This window comes from Trachypithecus francoisi, unplaced genomic scaffold, assembly GCF_009764315.1.
Source record: "Trachypithecus francoisi isolate TF-2019V2 unplaced genomic scaffold, Tfra_2.0 Lachesis_group5, whole genome shotgun sequence".
Taxonomy (NCBI): Eukaryota; Metazoa; Chordata; class Mammalia; order Primates; family Cercopithecidae; genus Trachypithecus; species Trachypithecus francoisi.
The window spans coordinates 131,463,657-131,486,334 of record NW_022681470.1 but is presented as its reverse complement, the minus strand read 5'-3'; the positions used below and the strand labels follow the sequence as shown (position 1 = coordinate 131,486,334).

At 53.6% G+C, this 22,678-nt stretch overlaps 1 protein-coding gene across 5 annotated transcripts in view; it reads left to right on the top strand.

The window, feature by feature from the left end:
• Positions 1-535: 535 nt before the first annotated feature.
• The window catches only part of CRTC1 (CREB regulated transcription coactivator 1), a 102,307-nt gene continuing 80,164 nt past the window's right edge, over positions 536-22,678 (top strand). For 3 of the 5 annotated variants that reach the window (XM_033200056.1, XM_033200055.1, XM_033200053.1), the window contains exon 1: positions 551-741. In XM_033200056.1, coding sequence (XP_033055947.1) covers positions 616-741 — 126 coding nt within the window. In that variant the 5' untranslated portion in view covers positions 551-615. Of the gene's footprint in view, positions 742-22,678 lie in introns of all 5 variants that reach the window. The other 2 variants (XM_033200057.1, XM_033200054.1) reach the window with 1 other exon arrangement.

The window sequence follows — 22,678 nt, the reverse complement described above, 5'->3', positions numbered from 1 at the left end:
TGTGTGCTATGTCTGCCCCCTCTCTGACTGTACACACCATAAGGGCAGGGATCACCTCTGCTTGTTCACGCCTGTACCCCAGTTTGCCTGGCACATAGTAGGTGCTCAGTAAATATTCCTTGAATGAATGAATGCATGAGTGACCAACGCCCTAGTCTGTTTTCAGAGCTCTTAGTCCAAACCCAGGTTCAACCTTGGGGTGCTACCAATCCTTGGGGGGGTGCCTGGCCCCACCCTTGTGAATTGGGAGGATCTGGGTCAGGCCGTCTCCCTTTTGGGGGCTCCAGTGCCCCAGCCGGTTCGCGGTCCTTGCCCAACAGCCAGGCGGCCGCTGTCCAGGGGGCTAGGCGGCGGATCACTGCGCCAGCGCTGAAATTTCCAGTCGCGCCCCTCTGCCCTTCCCGCAGGCCCCGAGCGCGCCGCCGGGGCGCGCGCATGCGCCTTCGCCCCCGCGCCGCGCGCCGCTCCCGTGCGCCTGCGCCGCGCTCACGACCGCCGGCGCGCCTGCGCACAGCTCGCCGCCCGTGGGCCCAACCGGCGCTTGCGCGGTGGCACGGGCGAGTGGGGGGGCGAGGAGGTGGAGGAGGAGGAGGAGGAGGAGGCGGCGGCGAGAAGATGGCGACTTCGAACAATCCGCGGAAATTCAGCGAAAAGATCGCGCTGCACAATCAGAAGCAGGCGGAGGAGACGGCGGCCTTCGAGGAGGTCATGAAGGACCTGAGCCTGACGCGGGCCGCGCGGGTAAGGGGGCTGCCCGCGCCGACCCTTCAGGGCCGGCGAAAGGAGGGAGGGGGCGCGTGTCCGGCGCGTGCACGGAGCGGGGGGGGGCGCGGCGGGGGCGGGGCGCGCGCGACGGGGGCGGGGCTTGGCACGGCCCGAGGGGGACAGGTGTCCCCACGCCCCGGGCGTCGTGGGCGGGACAGATGACCCCACATCATCCATACCTGATGGGGTACAGGTGCCCCCACATCACTGCTCCCCGGAGGAGATAGGGGCGTCTACATCATTACTACTAGGAGGGAACAGGTGCCAGTACCTTGTCGTTATCTGACAGGGGACAGGTGTCCCTACATCATTGTTACCCGAGGGGGCAGGTGCCCCACATTATTACTACCTGGAAGGGACAGGTGCCCCCGCATCATTGCTACCTGGGGGGCAAGATGACACAGGTATATGAGCTGGGTGCTGCTTGCAAGCACCATTGGTAGCTGGGGGTGAGGGTGCAAGTGCCCCCGCATCCTTGCTACCTGGGAGGGACAGATGCCCTTCCATCCTTGCTACCTGAGGGGGACCAGTGTCTCTACGTCATTGTTACCTGTGCCTTTACTCCCTGGGTGTTGGAGGAGGAACAGATGTCCCCACTTCCAGAGCTGAAGTGGGACAGGGATCTCTCCCTCTTGGACAGCTGAGGGAATGGTCAGATCCTGTCCCCCAGGGGATCCAGAGGGGGGCCAAGAAGGCAGATTGTGCTCGGTCCTGGAACTTGGAGTGGAGACAGCTGCCCCTTGTCCATGTAGCCCATATGGTGGGCACCAGGTGATGTTCCTCCTAGTGGAACAGGGGACGCTGACCACGGATGGCCCCTGCCCTCTCAGGACCAGGGCGGAGGGCCAGGTCTGCCTCAGGTGGCTGGGTGCATTTGGTGTGCAGGAAAAGGCCAGGTTCTGCCAGGCTGGCAGAGCAGATACCCTGCAAATCTCACCTGGGAAGTTGTTGTGGGCCAGGAGTAGGGGCTTGATTGGGGCTAGTGTCTGAGCACGGCAAGGCACCTGAGTTCCTCAGGTCTCAGTTTCTTCCCTTGTCAGGCATTCTAGGAAGACCTTCCTCCTGGGCCAGGGCGGTGAGCACACTTTGCAAAGGTGATGCTGAATCTCCACTTTGTTCTTGCAGTGTGGTGAGACCTCTCTCCTGCATCCTGGGGCCTTGGGGAGGGTTTGGGTGGGCTTTGCAGATGCTCATATCCCTAGTTTCTGGTTTCGGCCACTGTTGTGACTGGCTCAGGTGGACTTAACCTCAGTCTGCGATTCCTTAGATGGCACTTTCAGGTTGTGTTACTTTGTAACTAGTTGTTTCTCTGAGAGATTGTGACCTTATAGACTAGGATTTATGTCTTCATTTCTGTGTTGGTAATGATTGGGAGCTCGCTGTCAGCCAGGTACTGCTTTAGGCATGCTAGGTGAGCATGCCACATCTGTCCCTCTAGCTCCAAGCAGCTACATTCTTGCTCAGGATGTAGAGAAAAAGATGGCTGGTAAATGAATGAATGAATGAAAAAAAAAAGATGGCCAGGCGCGGTGGTTCACGCCTGTAATCCCAGCACTTTGGAAGGCTGAGGCGGCAGATCACCTGAGGTCAGGAGTTCGGGACCAGCCTGGCCAACGTAGTGAAACCCCATCTCTACTAAAAATATAAAATTTAGCCGGGTGTGGTGGTGGGCACTTGTAATCCCAGCTACTCAGGAGGTTGAGGCAGGAGAATCACTTGAACCTGGGAGGCGGAGGTTTCTGTGAGCTGAGATCACGCCACTGCACTCCAGCCTGGGTGACAAGAGTGAAACTCCATGTCAAAAAAAAAAAAAGAAGAAAGTGTGCGAGTTGAGCATCCTTCCACATGAGTGTCCCCCACTTATCGGGGCTTCTGAGGTAGGAGTGGCCACTTCTTATCTCTAGCACATGGTGTGTGCTGGTATGCAGTTGGTGTCAAATGTTTGCAGTGTGACCAGAAGAAAGGGGTCACAGTAGGTTCATGGGTGTCATTCTGATTAGAAGTCCAGTTTCTGCGTGGGATTGGAAATAGATCATTGTTGTTGAAAACATCTCTTTAAAATAATAGCTTTATTGAGATGTGATTCACGCATCATACAATTTACTTGTTTAAAGTGTACAGTTTGGTGGTTTTTAGTATATTCACAGAGTTGTGCAACCACCGCTATTTTGTAATTCCAGAACATTTTTTATCCACCCAGAAAGAAACCCCATCCCCATTAACAGGCACTCCCCATTCCCCCTCCCCCAGCCCCTGGCAAGCACTAAGCTGTCTTCTGTCTCTGTGGGTTTGCTTATTCTGGGCATTTTATATAAACAGAATCACACAACACGTGGCCTTTTGTGACTGACATCTTTCACTCGGCATCATGTTTTCGAGGTCCATCTCTGTAGTATCATGGATCAGTGCTTTGTTCCTTTTTACGGTCAAGTAATATTCCATTGTATGGATATGTTATATTTGTTTATCCATTCATTGATCAATGAACTTGGAAAAATTCTGAGGCCGGGTGCAGTGGCTCACACCTGTAATCGCAGCACTTTGAGAGGCTGTGGTGAGTGGATGACCTGAGGTCAGGAGTTTGAGACCAGCCTGACCAACATGGTGAAACCCATCTCTACTAAAAATACAAAAATTAGTTGGACATGGTGGCACGTGCCTGTAATCACAGCTACTCAGGAGGCTAAGGCAGAGGAATCCCTTGAACCTGGGAGGTGGAGGTTGCCGTGAGCTGAGATTGTGCCACTGTACTCCAGCTTGGGCAACAGAGTGAGACTCTGTCTCAAAAAAAAAAGAAAGAAAAGATTGTGAACATATGCAGGTAGCAGTTCTTTCAGCTCTGGAAACCATTTCCCATCTTCTTCACCACCTGGGGTCAGAGGAGTGTGGGCTCTGGGCAGCGGTGAGCTTGTACTAGGTGTTTAAACACAAAGCATTGTTCTCTTTCTGGGGCAGGGGATGATTCTGCCCTCCAGGGGACACTTGGTAATGTCTGGAGACATTTTGGGTCATCATGATTAGGGGGTGCTCCTAGCATCTGGGGTGGGTGGAGGCTGGGGATGCTGCCCAACCCCGTACAGTACACAGGATGGCACCATCATGTGGTATAATCAGGCCCCAGATGTTAGCAGTGCCAAGGCTGAGAAACTTTTTTTTTTTTTTGAGACAGACTCTTGCTCTGTTGCCCAGGCTGGAGTGCGGTGGCGCAATCTTGGCTCACTGCAACCCCCGCCTCCCGGGTTCAAGTGATTCTTCTGCCTCAGCCTCCTGAGTAGCTGGGATTACAGGCACCTGCCACTATGCCCGGCTAATTTTTGTATTTGTAGGAGAGACCATGTTGGCTAGGCTGGTCTCGAACTCCTGATCTTAGGTGATTCGGCCACTTCGGCCTCCCAAATTGCTGAGATTACAGGTGTGATCCACTGCGCCCAGCCAAGACTGAGAAACTTTTGATTAGAGGTGTAACAGTGAGGTGAGCCAGGGTGTGAGCTTTGCACCTGGTCAGGTAGAATTCCATCCTTTGCACCCACCTGTATGGTTGTGCCATCTCTGGCAGGCTGCGACCAGGGTGGGCAAGCTTATTCCCAGATTGACTGGCCACTGCACAGTCCAAGTGGCATGTCCACAGTGCCCGGAGCAGGTGACTGAACCTATATGATGCGGGCTTCCCTCCTGCAGCCATGGTGTGCTGCCTCCCATACTGTAGACAGCAGGGGTTTGGCCATACCTGCAGCCAGGTGAGGCATGGTCTGGTTATCACCTGCTCCTCTCCTGTGAATGGAGGACAGCAGTCTCTCATGCATGTCTGTTCACAGTTGCTGGTGGTGATGGCACCTGAGGTGTCTTGCTGCCGTGGAAGGCCAGTCAGCAGATGTTTGGCTAGAAGAAGATAGGGACCTCACCAAGGCACAAGCACCGAAGGGCTGCGTCAGGTCGGGGGACAGGGCATAAAGTAAGTTGGGAGACTGTTTGCAGGTCTTAGGGCGGAGGGGTGGGTGTGCGGGCGTTCCCTCCCATTCTTTTTTTTTTTTTTTTTTTTTGAGACGGAGTCTCACTCTGTCGCCCGGGCTGGAGTGCAGTGGCCGGATCTCAGCTCACTGCAAGCTCCGCCTCCCCGGGTTCACGCCATTCTCCTGCCTCAGCCTCCCGAGTAGCTGGGACTACAGGCGCCCACCACCACGCCCGGCTAGTTTTTTGTATTTTTTAGTAGAGATGGGGTTTCACAGTATTAGCCAGGATGGTCTCAATCTCCTGACCTCGTGATCCGCCCGTCTCGGCCTCCCAAAGTGCTGGGATTACAGGCTTGAGCCACCGCGCCAGGCCCCCTCCCATTCTTAGGCTTGGGTCAGTGTGACAGGCAGGGAAAACTATGGCGCTCTGCTGTGTGACATTGGGCGGGTTTCTCAACCCCTCTAGGCCGTAGAATCCTAACTCGTAAAGTTGGGGCAGCGCGTTCATTCCATCAAACGACAATTTTCATTGTCTGGCAGGTCTTAGGAGACTGTGGGGTGCTGGGGATCCTGCAGTGTACAGGACATACTGGGGCTGTGTTCTTGGGGAGCCAGCATGGTTTTAGGGGGGACAGGAGAGCATCACTGCACCCAAATGAAGCAGACGCCCTCAGAAGGTGGCTCATGCTGGGAGAGAAGTGGCACAGCCACGTGCTAGGAGTGGCTAGGACAGGGGTGACGTGGCATCCCCAGAGAGCAGGGAAGAGCATTTCAGATCAGGGACAGGCACAGTCAGAGCGCTTTAGTGGGAAGGACTTGGTGAGTTTGAGAATGGGCGCAAAGCAGGGAGGAGGGCAGGTGAGGCTGCAAGAGCTTGCATCTCCCTTGAGGGAGGGGCCTGGGAAGCTTCCCTGCTTGCTTGTTTGTTTGTTTTTTGAGAAGGAGTCTCTCCCTGTCGCCCAGGCTGGAGTTCAGTGGCGTGATCTTGGCTCACTGCAACCTCTGCCTCCTGGGTTCAAGTGATTCTCCTGCCTCAGCCTCCCAAGTAGCTAGAATTACAGACATGCACCACCACACCTGAGTAAATTTGTATTTTTAGTAGAGACGGGGTTTCTCCATGTTGGTCAGGTTGGTCTCGAACTCCCAACCTCAGGTGATCCTCCAGCCTCAGCTTACCAGAATGCTGGGATTATAGGCATGAACCACCATGCCTAGCCCTGCTTGTTTTTGTAACAGCTTTATTGAGATGTCATTTCCATGGCATTCCACCACTCAGTGGCTTTTAGTATATTCACATTTGCACAGCCAACACCAGTCAACTTGAGAACATTTTGTACCCCCAGAAGGAGACCCTGCCCCCGTCAGCAGTTACTTCCGACTCCCCCTTGCCCAGCCCCTGGCAGCCACGAATCTGCTTTGCTTTCTTTCTTTCTTTTTCTTTTTTTTTGGAGACAGAGTCTCAACTCTGTCATCCAGTTTGGAGTGCAGTGGTGCGATCTCAGCTCACTGCAGCCTCTGCTTCCCGGGTTCAAGAGATTCTCCTGCCTCAGCCTCCTGAGTAGCTGGGATTATAGACAGGTGCCACCACACCCAACTAATTTTTGTATTTTTTAGTAGAGACAGGGTTTTGCCATGTTGGGCATGCTGGTCTCGAACTCCTGACCTCAAGTGATTCACCTGCCTCAGCCTCCCAAAGTGCTGCGATTGCAGGCACGAGCCACCGCACCTGGTCTACTAATCTGCTTTCTGTCTCTATGGATTTGCTTGTTCTGGACATTTCATATCAACAGAATCCTACACTGTGAGGTGAATCCTACACCACGAAGCCTTTTGTGTCTGCCTTCTTTTTTTTTTTTTTTTTTTTTTTGAGGCGGAGTCTCGCTCTGTCGCCCGGACTGGAGTGCAGTGGCCAGATTTCAGCTCACTGCAAGCTCCGCCTCCCGGGTTTCCGCCATTCTCCTGCCTCAGCCTCCCGAGTAGCTGGGACTACAGGCGCCCGCCACCTCGCCCGGCTAGTTTTTGTATTTTTAGTAGAGACGGGGTTTCACCGTGTTAGCCAGGATGGTCTCGATCTCCTGACCTCGTGATCCGCCCGTCTCGGCCTCCCAAAGTGCTGGGATTACAGGCTTGAGCCACCGCGCCCGGCCGTGTCTGCCTTCTTTTACTTAGCATAATATCTTCAAGCCTGTAACTTGGATCAGTGCTTCATTTCTTTCTTTCTTTTCTTTTCTTTTTTTTTGAGACAGAGTCTTGCTGTGTCTCCCAGGCTGGGGCATAGTAGCACAATGATGGCTCACTGCAACCTCTGCCTCCCGAATTCAAGTGATCTTCTGCCTCAGGCTCCTGAGTGGGATCAAAGACACCCGCCACCACACCCTGCTAATTTTTGTATTTTTAGTAGAGACGTGGTTTCTGCATGTTGGCCAGGCTGATCTTGAACTCCTGACCTCAGGTGATCTGCCTGCCTCGGCCTACCAAAATGCTGAGATTACAGGCGTGAACCACTGAACCTGGCCTTCATTTATTTCTTAAAATTGGTGGCATGGACAGACGCAGTGGCTCATGCCTATAACCCCAGCACTTTGGGAGGCCAAGGAGGTGGGCGAATCACCTGAGGATGGGAGTTCGAGATCATCCTGGCCAACATGGTGAAACCCCGTCTCTACTAAAAATACAAAAATTAGCTGGGCATGGTGGCTCACACCTGTAATCCCAGCTACTTGGGAGGCTGAGGCAGGAGAAATGCTTGATCCCAGGAGGCAGAGGTTGCAGCGAGCCAAGATTATGCCACTGCACTCCAGCCTGGACGACAAAAAAAAAATTGATGGCAATATATGTATGTAACGTAACATTGACTATTTGGACCTTTTTTAAGCATAAAATTCAGTGTCGTTGAGTTTATTCCTAGTGTTGTGCACCGTCACCGGCATGGCTCAGTAATAGTTCATGTCATCCACTATGGTGCGGGTCTACCCCGTTTTGTCCTTTCATCCGGCCATGAACATGGGTTTCCACCTTTGGCTGTTGTGAATCATGCTGCTTGTGGGCATCTGTGTCCATGTTTTTGGGTGGATGTATGTCTTCATTTCTCAGAGCATGTGCTGGGGAGTGGAGTTGCCAGGTCTTTTGGTAACTCTCCATTTATCCATTTGAGAACACCGTGTGGTTTAGGAGGATGGCTGTGGCTGTGAGTGGGCTGGGTGTGGTGTGAGCAGCTGCTGCAGATGTCCAGATCAGGGGGAGTGATGGCTGGAGCCAGGGGGTGACCGAGAGTGGGTGGATTTGGTGGCATTTCTGCAGCAGAGCCACCCAGATGTGCTGGAGTATTGGTTGTTGGGGATGAGGGGAAGGGAGGAAGGGCATGTCATCTGCTTGTCAGGGGCTCAGGACATTGGGGATTCCTCCTATGACTGATCACTGAGGACCTCAGGCAGCAGCACCTGGGCCAGAAAAAGTACCCAGGCAAAACAGTCATGGTGGCACGGACAGGGCTGAAGGAGGGCACTCTCCTGCTCTTACCTACCCTGTGAAGCTGGTGGCTTTGCAGAGGCTGGAGTAAAATGGGCCCCAAGCACAGCGCAGCGGTGGCTTAGGTTAGCTGAGTGTGGAGCCTGCCCTCCGGTCCTGGCTTTGGCGCCATTTGTGTCTGTGCCGGATGCTTCAGCTGTCTGCTGCCATCCACAGCCTCCGTATACAGGCAGGACTCCCTGAGCAGAAGGTGGGGCGAGCCGCCCTCATCCACAGCCTCCGTATACAGGCAGGACTCCCTGAGCAGAAGGTGGGGCGAGCCGCCCTCATCCACAGCCTCCGTATACAGGCAGGGCTCCCTGAGCAGAAGGTGGGGCGAGCCGCCCTCATCCACAGCCTCCGTATACAGGCAGGACTCCCTGAGCAGAAGGTGGGGCGAGCCGCCCTCATCTTCATCACTCCCCTGGCCCCTCCAAAAAGCCCAGCTGTCTCAGTACTCCCCAGGTTGTGAGCTGCATGCCCTGCAGTAGGCTGAATGGTGGCCCCTAAAAAACATCTGCTCACCTCCTGGCCCTGTAACCTGTGAATTGGACCTTAATTGGAAAAAAAGTCTCTGTACATGTCATTAAGGTAAGGATCTAGAGATGAGATCATCCTGGGGGGTGGCCCTGAATCCAGTGACTCGTGTCCTTATGAAGAGTGGACCATGGCCGGGTGCGGTGGCTCACGCCTATAATCCCAGCACTTTGGGAGGCCAAGGCGGGCGGATCACAAGGTCAGGAGATCAAGACCATCCTGGCTAACATGGTGAAACCCCGTCTCTACTGAAAATACGAAAAAATTAGCCGGGCGTGGTGGCAAGCGCCTGTAGTCCCAGCTACTCCGGAGGCTGAGGAAGGAGAATGGCGTGAACCCGAGGCTGAGGAAGGAGAATGGCATGAACCCGGGAGGCAGAGCTTGCAGTGAGCCGATATCACGCCACTGCACTGGGCGACAGAGTGAGACTCCATCTCAAAAAAAAAAGAAAAATTGAAGAGTGGACTGGGAGTGGTGGTACATGCCTCTAATCCCAGAGTTTTTGGAGGCTGAGGCAGGAGGATTGTTTGATCCCAGGAATTTGAGGTTACAGTAAATTATGATCACATCACTGCACTCCAGCCTGGGTGACAAAGTGAGATCCTGTCTCAAAAAAAAGAAAAGAAAGAGTTGGAGGGGGACCAGGCACAGCGGCTCACGCCTATAATCCCAACATTTTGAGAGGCTGAGATGGGATGATAACTTGAAGCCAGGAGTTTGAGACCAGCCTGGGCCACAAAGTAAGAACTTATCTCTATGAAAAAAAATTTTTTTAAATTAACCAGGTGTGGTGGCATGCACCTGTAGTCCCAGTCACTTGGGAGGGTGAAGCGGGAGGATCGCTTGAGCCCAAGAGTTAAGGCTGTGGTGAGCCACGGTTGTACCACTGCACTCCAGCTGGAGCGAAAGAGTGAGACCCTTTTCTCCAAACAAAAAAAAAAAAAAAGAGAGACAAAAAAGGACACAGAGACACAGGGGAGAGGACCATGTGACAACGGAGGCAGAGATTGGAACAATGTGGTCACCAGCCAAGAAATGCCCAGAGCCCCCAGAAGCTGGAAGGGATAGGAAGGGTCTTCCCCTAGAGTCTCTGGAGGAAGCATAGTCCTGCCAGTGCCTTTTTTTGTTTGTTTTTGAGATAGAGTCTCACTCTGTTGCCCAGGTTGGAGTGCAGTGGCGTGATCTCGGCTCTCTGCATCCTCCTCCTCCCGTGTTCATGTGATCCTGCCTCAGCCTCCCTAGTAACTACTGGGATTATAGGCTCCTGCCACCACACCTGGGTAATTTTTCTATTTTCTTTCTTTCTTTCTTTTTTTTTTTTTGAGACGGAGTCTTGCTCTGTTGCCCAGGCTGGAGTGCAGTGGCCAGATCTCAGCTCACTGCAAGCTCCGCCTCCTGGGTTTATGCCATTCTCCTGCCTCAGCCTCCTGAGTAGCTGCAACTACAGGCACCCGCCACCTTGCCCGGCTAGTTTTTTGTATTTTTTTCTTTTTTAGTAGAGACGGGGTTTCACCATGTTAGCCAGGATGGTCTCGATCTCCTGACCTCGTGATCCACCAGCCTCAGCCTCCCAAAGTGCTGGGATTACAGGCTTGAGCCACCACGCCCAGCCTAATTTTTCTATTTTCAGTCAAGATGGGTTTCACCCTGTTGGCCAGGCTGGTCTCGAACTTCTGGCCTCAAATGATCCACCTGCCTCTGCCTCCCAATGTGCTGGGATTACAGGCGTGAGCCACAGTGCCCAGCCCATTCCCTTGACTTCTGGCCTGCTGAATGGTGAGGGAATTAATTTCTGTTTTTCTTTTTTTTTTTTTTTTTTTTAGACGGAGTCTCGCTCTGTCGCCCAGGCTGGAGTGCAGTGGCCGGATCTCAGCTCACTGCAAGCTCCGCCTCCCGGGTTCACGCCATTCTCCTGCCTCAGCCTCCAGAGTAGCTGGGACTACAGGCGCCCGCCACCGCGCCCGGCTAGTTTTTTGTATTTTTTTAGCAGAGACGGGGTTTCACCGTGTTAGCCAGGATGGTCTCGATCTCCTGACCTCGTGATCCGCCCGTCTCGGCCTCCCAAAGTGCTGGGATTACAGGCTTGAGCCACCGCGCCCGGCCTAATTTCTGTTTTTCATGCCCCCCACTTTGTGGTCATTTGTGACTTCAGCCAGTGGCAAGGACCCCCAGGCCTGACAGAGCCTGCAGCACCAGGTAACCTTGTGGACTTTGCATCAGGACAGGGCTGCGGCCGATTGCAGATGCGTTAAGTCCAGCCGGCTCCAGCAGGCTCCACAAGTTCTGTGTGGGGTTTCCACCGAGGCCCAGGGTGAACCCTACATTCAGCCCTTTTTAGGAGCAGGGGCCCTTGCTCTACACTGGATGAGACAAAGGGAGACAGCAGGAGCAGTGCCTGGGGTGGAGGATCAGGACCAGAGGGTCGGGGTTGGAGTGGAGGAGCTCAGTGTTTGGGTTTGGATTGTGTCCTAAGAGTAGGGGCGGGGAAGGCCAGGCATGGTGGCTCCCACCTGTAATCCCAGCACTTTGGGAGGCCAAGGCAGGTGGATCACCTGAGGTCAGGAGTTCGAGACCAGCCTGACCAATATGATGAAACCCCATCTCTACTAAAAATACAAAAATTAGCTGGGCATGGTGGCAGGCGCCTGTAACCCCAGCTACTTGGGAGGCTGAGGCAGGAGAATCACTTGAACTCGGGAGGTGGAAGTTGCCGTGAACCGAGATCGTGCCATTGCATTCCAGCCTGGGCAACCAGGGTGAAACTCTGTCTAAAAAAAAAAAAAAAAGAAGTGGTTAGGGTGTGCAGCAACCAGGCCCACCTGCTCTGGGGAATCTGGGAGGGCTTCCTCGACCCTCAGGGTGTGTGAAGCCAGGGGCTGCAGGGCTGGGTGAGGGGCAGTTGTCTCTGGCTCAGGACAGGCATAGCACTTGTGGCTCTGCAGTTAGAAATTCATTTTTCTGGGCTGTGCACAGTGGCTCACGCCTGTAATCCCAGCACTTTGGGAGGCTGACTCGGGCGGATCACAAAGTCAGGAGATCAAGACCATCCTGGCTGACATGGTGAAATCCTGTCTCTACTAAAAATACAAAAAATTAGCCGGGCATGGTGGCACATGCCTGTAGTCCCAGCTACTCGGGAGGCTGAGACAGGAGAATCCCTTGAACCTGGGAGGTGGAGGTTGCAGTGAGCCAAGATCGTGCCACTGCACTCCAGCCTGGGCGAATGAGCGAGACTCTGTCTCAAAAAAAAAAAAAAAAAACTTCATTTTTCGGCCGGGCACGGTGGCTCACGCCTGAAATCCAACTACTTTGGGAGGCTGAGGTGGGTGGATCACGAGGTCAAGAGATTGAGACCACCTTGGGCAACATAGTGAAACCCCGTCTTTATTAAAAATACAGAAATTAGCCAGGTGTAGTGGTGTGCGCCTGTAGTCCCAGCTACTTGGGAGGCTGAGGCAGGAGAATCGCTTGAACCAGGGTGGTGGAGGTTGTAGTGAGCCGAGATCGCGTCACTGCACTCCAGCCTGGGTGACAGAGTGAGACTCTGTCTCAGAAAAAATAAAAATAAAAAAAAGAAATTCATTTTCATGGCTTGCCAGCACCTACCACCAAATGTGCAATCAAGACAGGTTTTACCAAGGAGCTTAACTCTTACTGTTTGCAGGCACACTGATGTACTCTGTTTTGTTCTAATAAGAGAATTCGCCTGGGCCGGGTGGGCACAGTGGCTCACACCTGTCATCCCAGTGCTTCGGGAGGCCAAGGCAGGCAGACCACCCGAGGTCAGGAGTTCAAGACCAGCCTGGCCAACATGGTAAAACCCCATCTCTACTAAAATACAAAAATTAGCTGGGCATGATGGCGGTCACCTGTAACCCCAGCTATTCTGGAGGCTGAGGTAGGAGAATCGCTTGAACCTGAAAAGTGGAGTTTGCAGTGAGCTGAGATTGCACCACTGCACTTCCCAGCCTGGGCGACAGAGCAAGACTCCGTCTCAGAAAAAAAAAAAAAAAAAAATTAGCCTGGCATGGTGGCTCATGTCTGTGGTCCCAGCTGCTCGGGAGGCTGAGGCGAGAGGTTCTCTTGAGCCTAGGAGCTTGCGGCTGCAGTGAACTATGATCGCACCACTGCACTCCAGCCTGGCCGACAGAGAGACTCCATCTCAAAAAAAAAAAAAAGTAGAAGAAACAAAGAAGAAAAAAATAAAAAGTTGGGACCCACTGAACTGAGAATTTACTAATCCAGAGCTCTGTAAACTATGTCTCTTTATTTTATTAGAGCGGGGCACAACCATTTATTCGTTTTCTGTGGCTGCTTTTGTGGAACAACAGCATAGTCCCACGCAACAGAGATCATGCGGTCCACTGTGGGTTTGACCTCCTGGGCGCTATGGGCACTAGTGATCCTCCCACCTCAGCCCCCTGAGTAGCTGGTACCACACGTGTGAGCCCTCATGCCCGGCTAATTTTTTTATTTTTGGTAGAGACATGGTCTTCTCACTGTGTTGTCCAGGCTGGTCTCAAACTCCTGTGCTCAAGCAATTCTCCCATCTTGGCCTCCCAGAGTGCCAGGATTACAGGCGTGAGTCGCATCTGGCCCTTCACAGAAGGGACTGGCCGGCCTCTGGGACTCCCACACAGTTGAAGGCCCACTGACCTCAAGTGTTAAGGAACATCAGCTGCAGGGGCTAGGGGTGGTTAGCAAGGAGAGTGAGGTTGGCGGCAGTTCTCCCACTTTCAGGGACTTCTTTTCTTTTCTTTCTTTCTTTCTTTCTTTTTTTTTTTTGAGAGAGGGAGTATTGCTCTGTCGCCCAGGCTGGAGTGCAGTGGCGAGATCTTGGCTCACTACAACTTCCGCCTCCTGGGTTCAAGCGATTCTCCTGCCTCAGCCTCCCAAGTAGCTGGGATTATAGGTACCTGCCACCACACCCTGCTAATTTTTGTATTTTTAGTAGAGACGGGGTTTTTCCTTGTTGGCCAGGCTGCTCTCCAACTCCCGACATCAAGTGATCCGCCCGCCTCGGCCTCCTAAAGTGCTGGGATCACAGGTATGAGCCACCGCGCCCAGCTAATTTTTGTATTTTTGGTGGAGACGGGGGTTTCGCCATGTTTGCCAGACTGGTCTCGAACTCCTGGTCTTGAGATCCGCCACCTCTGCCTCCCAAAGTGCTGGGATTACAGATGTGAGCCACTGTGCCCGGCCTGGGGATTTCTTTTTTTAAATGGGACTCTGTAAAATGCCATATGGACAGCACGAGTGGGGTCTGCCCTGGGGAGAGCAGAGAGACTGGCCTGAACCCAGGGTCAGAGAAACATCAAAATCCACAGGTTATTCCGTGCAGAGTGGAGGGCTCACCGGGGTCTGATTCTGCCCCTGGGGGCATTTGGCAACTTTTGGAGACATTTGTGGTTGTCACGACCGGGGGTGGGGGTGCTACTGGCATCCAGTGGGCAGAGACTGAGGATACTGCTCAACACTACAGTACATAGGACAGCCCCACCATGGGGAGTTATCCAGCCCTAAGTGTCAGCAGTGTCACAATCCAGAAGCCCTGGTGTCAGGCCCTGTGTGTGCCGGGAGCGTGCAGGTGCAGAGGGATGGGCAGAGCTACATGAGATGCAAACCTGGATCCTGCAGTACGTGACTGCCCCAGGCAGCCGGTGGCATCCTCCTGGGTTTACAGAGGGAGAGGCAGGCCTGGAGAGCGAATGTCACAGAGCGCTGGAGTGGAGAGGCTGCCATCTGACCCAGGTCAGACTAACCCCGCAGCCTGTGTGTTTCTGCCGTGTCACGGAGTTCTGGGTGTTAGCCGGCTGGTCAGGGTGGGGCAGGGCAGTTCAGGCTGCTGGAATTCTGTGTCCCGAGGAAGTGGCCCTCAGAGGAAGTATGACAGTGGGTGGAGGGCCCGGAGCCAGGCCCTGCCACGTGGAGCCATGGAAGGTTCTAGTGGGATAGCAATGTGGTGACAGTGGCAGGAACTGGCCTTGCTAGAATCCATGTATTTGTGCACAGTGGATTGTTGCAGTAACTCATGAGAAAGGGCCTGTTGCCTGCCCCCGTGGCACAGATGAGAAATTGAGGCACAGGAGGTCACGTGGCTGATGGTGGGAGGAGGAGCTAAGATTGACTCCAAGGCCCATGTGGAGGACCTTGTTGTACGCTGAGCCTCAGTTCATATTCATCTGTTGAGAAGCATAGAGGTCGTCCCTGGTTTTTTTCAACCTAAACATTCCTTGTGTTTGTCCCAGTGCAGGTACTGGGGGAGTGGGGGCCTCTCCAAGGTGCCTGCCTGGGAATGGCCCCACCTGTGTGTCCCTGAGCCCCCTGCAGTAGGGAGAAGGGCGAGCAGCTGGAGGTGTGCCACTCATGGAGGAAGACTTGGCATTTGGGAGGTGATGGTGACAGGGATTATTGGGAGAGTGGGTGGGGGACTCCCAGGCTGCAGTGTGGGAACCAGAATCACAGAGGAGGGGTGGGGGGTAGAAGAGTCCTGCTTCGCCTTTGAGCTCATGGGATGGAACAAACCCCCACTTTATTTCTGGTTGGGGTATGTCTCGTCTCTGACCTTCAACAGGTCCTATGTGGCCCCTGGGTGGAGGTGGTGCCTTGTTCTTCCGGGTGTGGCTGTGGTGCCAGCAACTGGATGGGGGTCCAGGTGTGTAAATAAGGAAGTGCCACATGCGTTGAGGGCCAGAGATGCCCGAGAGCCAATGTTTATTATTTGCCAACTAGAAACGAAGCGTGGCCGGGGCCTCCTCCTTGGGGTTCTTGCACGGAGGGATTCAGAAGCACTTGGCACCAGGGGAAGCAGCCCCATTGGTGCCCAGCCAGGGCCACACAGTCAGCCTCAGCCCCCACCTCACTTCCTTCTGGGCGAGTTTAGACCTGGGAGGCCTTTTTTTTTTTTTTTTTTTTTGGAGTGCTGTGATGCTCACTGCACCCTCTGCCTCTCGTGTTCAAGCAATTCTCCTGCCTCAGCCTCCTGAATAGCTAGGATTGCAAGCGTGCACCACCACACCTGGCTAATTTTTGCATTTTTTTTTTTTTTTTTTTTTTTGAGGCGGAGTCTCGCTCTGTCGCCCGGACTGGAGTGCAGTGGCCAGATCTCAGCTCACTGCAAGCTCCGCCTCCCGGGTTTACACCATTCTCCTGCCTCAGCCTCCCAAGTAGCTGGGACTACAGGCGCCCGCCACCTCGCCCGGCTAGTTTTTGTATTTTTAGTAGAGACGGGGTTTCACTGTGTTAGCCAGGATGGTCTCGATCTCCTGACCTCGTGATCCGCCCGTCTCGGCCTCCCAAAGTGCTGGGATTACAGGCTTGAGCCACCGCGCCCGGCCAATTTTTGCATTTTTGATAGAGATGGGGTTTCACCATGTTGGCCAGGCTGGTGAACAGACCTCAAGTAATTTTCCAGACCTCAAGTAATTTTCCCTCCTTGGCCTCCCAAAATGCTGGGATTACAGGCATGAGCCAATGCGCTTAGCCCAACCCGGGAGGCCCTGCTGTCTTTGGTGAAGTAGGGGTCACAGTGGTCTCTGCCTCATTGGATCATGGTGAGACGTGAATGCCTATGTGGTGTATCTGGAATGGGGCCTGGCATAGATACTCACTGGGTGCTCACTACTGCTGAGATGCTGGAGGTGTGGCCACTGTGGACACATGGTGTACCCAGTTGGCACTGGGCAGGCATTTGGCAGGCATCCAGCAGGTGCTTGACGGGGACACAGCAGGCCTGCAAGAGGCACTTGGTGCCCACACAAGGAAACGTTTAGCAGATGTTCAGTAGGTGCTTACTAGATGCTCAGCAGGCACACGGTGTATACTCAGCTGGTGTTCAACAGGCTAATGGTATGTATTCAGCTGGTGCTCAGCAGGTGCACAGTGTGTGTTCTGCAGGCGCTCAGCAGGCCCATGGCGTGTACTCAGCAGGTGCACAGTTTGTGTTCTGCAGGAGCTCAGCAGGCGCAGTGTGTACTCAGCAGGCACTCAGCAGGCACACAGTATATACTCAGCAAGTGCTTAGCAGGTGCACAGTGTGTACTCAGCAGGCGCTCAGCAGGCACAGTGTGTACTCAGCAGGTACTCAGCAGGCACAGTGTGTACTCAGCAAGCGCTCATCAGGTGCAGTGTGTACTCATCAGGTGCTCAGCAGATGCGCAGTGTGTACTCATCAGGTGCTCAGCACATGCACAGTGTGTGCTAAGCAGGTGCTCAGCAGGTGCAGTGTGTACTTAGCAGGCACTTGGCAGGCACACAGTGTGTATTTTGCAGGTGCACAATGTGTATACAGGTGCTCAGCAGGCACACAGTATTCAGCAGGTGTGCACAGTGTGTATTCAGGTGCTCAGCAGGTGCACACTGTGTACTCAGCAGGCGCAGTGTGTGCTCTCTTGGCACTCCGCGGGTGCACAGTGTGTATTTAGCAGGTGCTCAGCAGGTGCACAGTGTGTATTTAGCAGGTACTCAGCAGGCGTACCATGTGTGCTCTGCAGGCGCTCAGCAGGTGCACAGTGTGTATTTAGCAGGCACTCAGCTGGCACACAGTGTGTGTTTAGCAGGCGCTCAGCAGGTGCAGTGTGAACTCAGCAAGTGCTCAGCAGGTATCAGCAGGCTCTGGAATCTGACCTCCCTGTGGGCAGGCCTGTCTCCAGTTCATTCTGGAATCTCCTAGAAGCAGGTGCTCTCTAAGAGGGCCAGTACCACGCCACATGGTCCAACGTCACCACTTCAGTCCTGGGAGGGGTGTGTGGGGTCTTCTTCTCAATCCCTCCATCTGGGAACACGTACCAGCTGTTGAGGGGCCCTGAAGTGGGTGAGTAGTTTGTGATCTTCCTGGAGCTCAGATTTTTCTAAGCAAATCCCAAGCCTGTATACTTGTATGGAACACAGTGTGTTCCAGGGTCAAATCCTTGGGGTGCGATGGCCCTGGGGCTGCATGGTGATGCCCACCCAACCCTCTGAGTGCCCGAACAAGAGGCACCAGGGTGGCCCGGCGAGTTCTCCCCACAGAGTGCGGGTTTGGACAGGAAAGTCCATTCCTCGAGTCAGTTTGTATTTCCTGAGCATCTCCTGTGAGCTGGCCCTGGGGACGCCTTGGAGAGCAGGTCAGCTGGAGACCCTGCCCTAGGGAGTGACAGGAAGTCACACCTGTGCCAGCTGGCCCTGGCCCTGAGGTTGCGGCTCTGAGCCAAGGCGAAGAGCCTGGCCTGGCCTGGCTCTGGGGGTAATGCCTCTTGGGCCGGGATGAGGGGTTGAGGTCTGGTCCTCAGGTGGGGAGGGTTTTGAGCAAGGATCCCATTGGTTGCCATGTGGGGACAGGACTGGGAGGAACGAGGGGGGAGCAGCAGGAGGCCTAGGAGGGGCCAGGGCAGGTGTCCCTGGAGATAGTGGGTGCTGGGGCTCCATGATGACCTGGGGCTTGGCAAAGGCGGGCTTGTGGCCGACTTGAGCCTCACCTCTGCAGCTCTCACACCTACAGATCCTGAGCCTGATTCCCCAGGAGGGTTGGCGACAGAAGGGTTATGTTAAGTGGCTGTGTCTTCCATCTCAGGGAGCCCCATACCGGAGAAAGTCACCACTATAGCAGCTGAGAGGCTTCGGGTCCTCATTTACTACATAAAAGTCTCCCTTCTCTGTACTTGGGTCCTGATACCTCTGCTGGTCCCAGGAGTTTCACCCCGTGGGGTGGGGTTGAAGGATGGGGTGAGGCCCAGAGGGGCTGAGTCTACTTGGAAGGGTGGGCCTTCTCCCACTGAGTGTGCTAATACCCTGTGTCCATATCCTAGCCACCCCATCCCTTATCCATACACCCCACTCTGGTATTTGAACAGCCCAGAGACCACCACAATGCTCGGGGGGTCCTGGCAAGGGGGCGAAGCCTCTCTGAGAACCTCTGCAGGCTTCCCTTCTCTTCCCTTTCCTGCCAGGGTTCTTGCTGCTGAAAGGCTGTCTGCCACACTTTTTTTTTTTAATAAAAAAAATGAAAATAAAGAAATTTATGTTTCAAAACTTTGATTAAAATTGAAAACAGAAACACTACAGCACTTCCCGTTTCCTCTGCATCTGGCACCACTCACCTGGGTGCAGAGGGTGGGTGGGTGCATGCCAGCTGGTCATTCGCCCGGAAATCTCTGGGAGGAAGTATCAGCACAGCCAGGCAGGGCGCCTGGGACTGGCTCTGTGGGGCTGGCCGTCCCTCTGGCTGGGGACTCGGGGAGGCCGAGCGTGTCCACAAAGACACACCAGCTGTCCGCCTTCCTGGGCTGCAGGGACCTGCGGAATCTCGGAACCTCTTGGAACCTCGGAGGGGCTCTGTGTCTGCTTCAGCGTCTCTTACTCAAGTGACTGAAGGCAGAGGCTCCCTGCTGCGTTACACCATTGAGTCCTTTCGCATCTGTGCGCATCCCACTTCCATCGCTGCGGGGATCCCTTCTGTCCTTCCAGGCAGGTGGGATTGGTGGCTGTAGTTAGGACAGGAGTGGCTCATTAAATCATCACGGAGTAAATGCATAGACCCCGGGGATGATTTATGGTCCCAACAGCCTATCTTTGCGCCCAGGCGGCCTTGGCCTCTGTTCGGCAAGGAGCCTGCTAATCCCTTCACTGCCGGCTCAGCCAGGGCAGAGGGAGGAGCCTGAAGGTCCACCGTGGGGTAGAGGCTGCCTGCTGGGGGGCTCCCTGGCATTGAGTCCTGGAGCTCATCACGCTGCTCTGTGCACCTCTGTTGGCTCCTGCCAAGCAGTCCCTCCCTTCTGTGCCTGAGTTTCCTGCCTGTAAAAAGGGGGTGCTCATAGAGCCCCCTTGAGGAGTCGTCACATGGATTTTAGATGATGCATCCACGCGAAGTGCCTGGCCCTGTGCCCGGCAGTGGTGGGTGCACACCTTGAAAGATGCCTGCTTGGCCGAGACCAGCCGTTGAGCTGCTACTCGGGGCAACAGTGAGAGCAGGATTGCACCTCGTTTACCTCCGTGCCTTGGCCCAGAGTGTGACAGCTGCCACTGTGTGGCTTACGGGTCATCTGTTTAGTTTCACCTGGGGGAGTATTCATTGCTGTTAACTGTTTCTTATGAGATAGGATTTTTTGGTTTTTGTTTTTGAGACAGAGTCTCACTCTGTCACCCAGGCTGGAGTGCAGTGGCGCCATCTTGGCTCACTGCAACCTCGACCTCCTGGGTTCAAGCGATTCTCCTGCCTCAGCCTCCTGAGTAGCTGGGATTACAGGTGTGCATCACCACGCCCGGCTAATTTTTTTTTTGTTTGTTTTGTATTTTTAGTAGAGATGGGGTTTCACCATTTTGGTCAGGCAGGTCTCCAACTCCTGATCTCAAATGATCCACCCGCCTTGGCCTCCCAAAGTGCTGGGATTATAGGCGTAAGCCACCATGCCCGGCGGTATTTTTTTTTTTTTTTGAGATGGAGTTTCACTCTTGTTACCCAGGCTGGAGTACAGTGGCATGATCTTGCCTCACTACAACCTCCTCCTCCAGGATTCAAGGAATTCTCCTGCCTCAGCCTCCCGAGTAGCTGGGATTACAGGCATGCGCCACCACGCCCAGCTAATTTTGTATTGTTAGTAGAAATGGAGTTTCTGCATGTTGGTCAGACTGGTCTTGAACTCCCGACCTCAGGTGATCTGCCCGCCTCAGCCTCCCAAGGTGCTGGGATTACAGGTTTGAGCCACCATGCCCAGCCTTTTTTTTTTGAGACAAGGTCTGGCTCTGTCACCCAGGCTGGACTGCAGTGATGCGATCTCGGCTCACTGTAGCCTCAACTTCCTGGGCTCAGGCAGTCCTCTTGCCTCAGCCTCCTGAGTAGCTGAGACCACAGGCATGTACCACAACACCTGGCTAATTTTTAGTATTTTTTTTTTTGTAGAGACAGGAGTCTGCCTGTGTTGGCCACGCTGGTCTCAAACTCCTGGGCTCAAGTGATCCTCCTCCTGCCTGGGCCTTCCAAAGTGCTGGCTTGAGCCACCATACCCAGCCTCTTAGGAGATATATATATATATATATTTTTAGATGGATTTTCGCTGTTGCTGCTCAGGCTGGAGTGCAATGGTGCAATCTCGCCTCACCACAACCTCCGCCTCCTGGGTTCAAGCGATTCTCCTGCCTCAGCCTCCCGAGTAGCTGAGATTACAGGCATGCGCTACCACACTCAGCTAATTTTGTATTTTTAGTAGAGATGGGGTTTCTCCATGTTGACCAGGCTGGTCTTGAACTCCTGACCTCAGGTGATTCGCTTGCCTTGGCCTCCCAAAGTGCTGGGATTACAGGCTTGAGCTACAGTGCCTGGCTAATTTTTGCATTTTTAGTAGAGATGGGGTTTTATTATGTTGGCCAGGGTGGTCTCGAACTCCTGACCCCAGGTAATCTGCCTACCTCAGCCTCCCAAAATGCTGGGATTGCAGGCGTGAGCCACCGCACCTGGTGATCTGTTGCGTTTAGTCAAAGCGTCTCCTTTGACCCCTCCAATCTGTGACGGTTCCTAAGTGTCTCCTCATCATCCATGACCTTCACCCTCTTGAGGAGAGCTGGTCAGGTGTTTTGTGGAATGTCCTTATTGTGGTCTTGTGGAGATTTTCTGGCAATTGGACTGAGGTTGTGGGATTTTGGTGGGGATCCCGCAGAAGTGAAGTTCTCGTTTTCTTTTTGTATTTTTTCTTTTTTTATATTTAAGATAGGGTTCTCCCTCTGTTGCGCAGGTTGGAGTGCAGTGCTCACTGCAGCCAGGAATTCCTGGGCTCAAGCAGTCCTTCTGCCTCAGCCTCCCAAGTAGCTGGGACTACAGGCACACACCATCACGCCTGGCTAAGTTTTAAAATTTTTTTGTGGAGACGGGGGTCTTGCGATGTTGCCCAGGCTCCAGTGATCCACCCTCCTTGGTCTCCCAAAGTACTAGGATTATAGGCGTGAGTCACCACGCCCAGCCGTTTTCTTTTTTTGAAATTTAGTAAAATACACATAACACGTGGCCTGATGTGGTAGCTCATGCCTGTAAGCCCAGCACTTTGGGAGGCCGAAGCAGGTGGATCACCTGAGGTGAGGAGTTTGAGACCAGCCTGGTCAACATATTGAAACCCCATCTCTACTAAAAGTACAAAAATTAGCCGGGTGTGGTGGTGGGCGCCTGTAATCCCAGCTACTCGGGATGCTGAGGCAGGAGAATTGCTTGAACCCTGGAGGCAGAGGTTGTAGTGAGCCGAGATCACGCCACTGCACTGCAGCCTGGGCAGCAGAACAAGACCCTGTCTCAAAAACAAACCAAAAACAAAACAAATACACATAACGTGTAAGTTACTATCTTAACCTTGTTAAGTGTGCAGTTTAGTGGCATTTAGTACGTACCCTTACATTGTTTTGCAATCATCACCACCATTTGTGTTCAGAGCTTTTGCATCTTCCCACACTGAAACTCTGTCCCCATTAAACACCCACCACACCCCTCACCACCCACCACCACTCACCACCCACCCTCCATCCCCTCCCAGCTCCTGGCAACCACCATCCTATTTTCCACCTCTATGAGTTTGACGACTCTAGGGACCTCATGTAAGTGGAATCATCCAGGATCTGTCCTTTTGTGTCTGGCTTATTTCACTGAGCATAATATCCTGAAGGTTCATCCACATTGTAACATGTGTCAGAACGTCCTTCTCCTCTAAGGCTGTTATTCCACTGTATGGATGGGACACATTTTGTTTATCCATTCATCTGTTGATGGACATTTGGCTGGTTTCCACCATTTGGCTGTTGTGCATAGTGCTGCTGTGAACATTGGTGTACATCTCTTTGAGTACCTACTCAGAATTTGTTTGGGTATATTCCCAGACGTGGCATTGCTGGATATGTGTAATTGTTTTTTTTTTTTTTTTTGAGACGGAGTCTCGCTCTGTCACCCAGGCTGGAGTGCAGTGGCC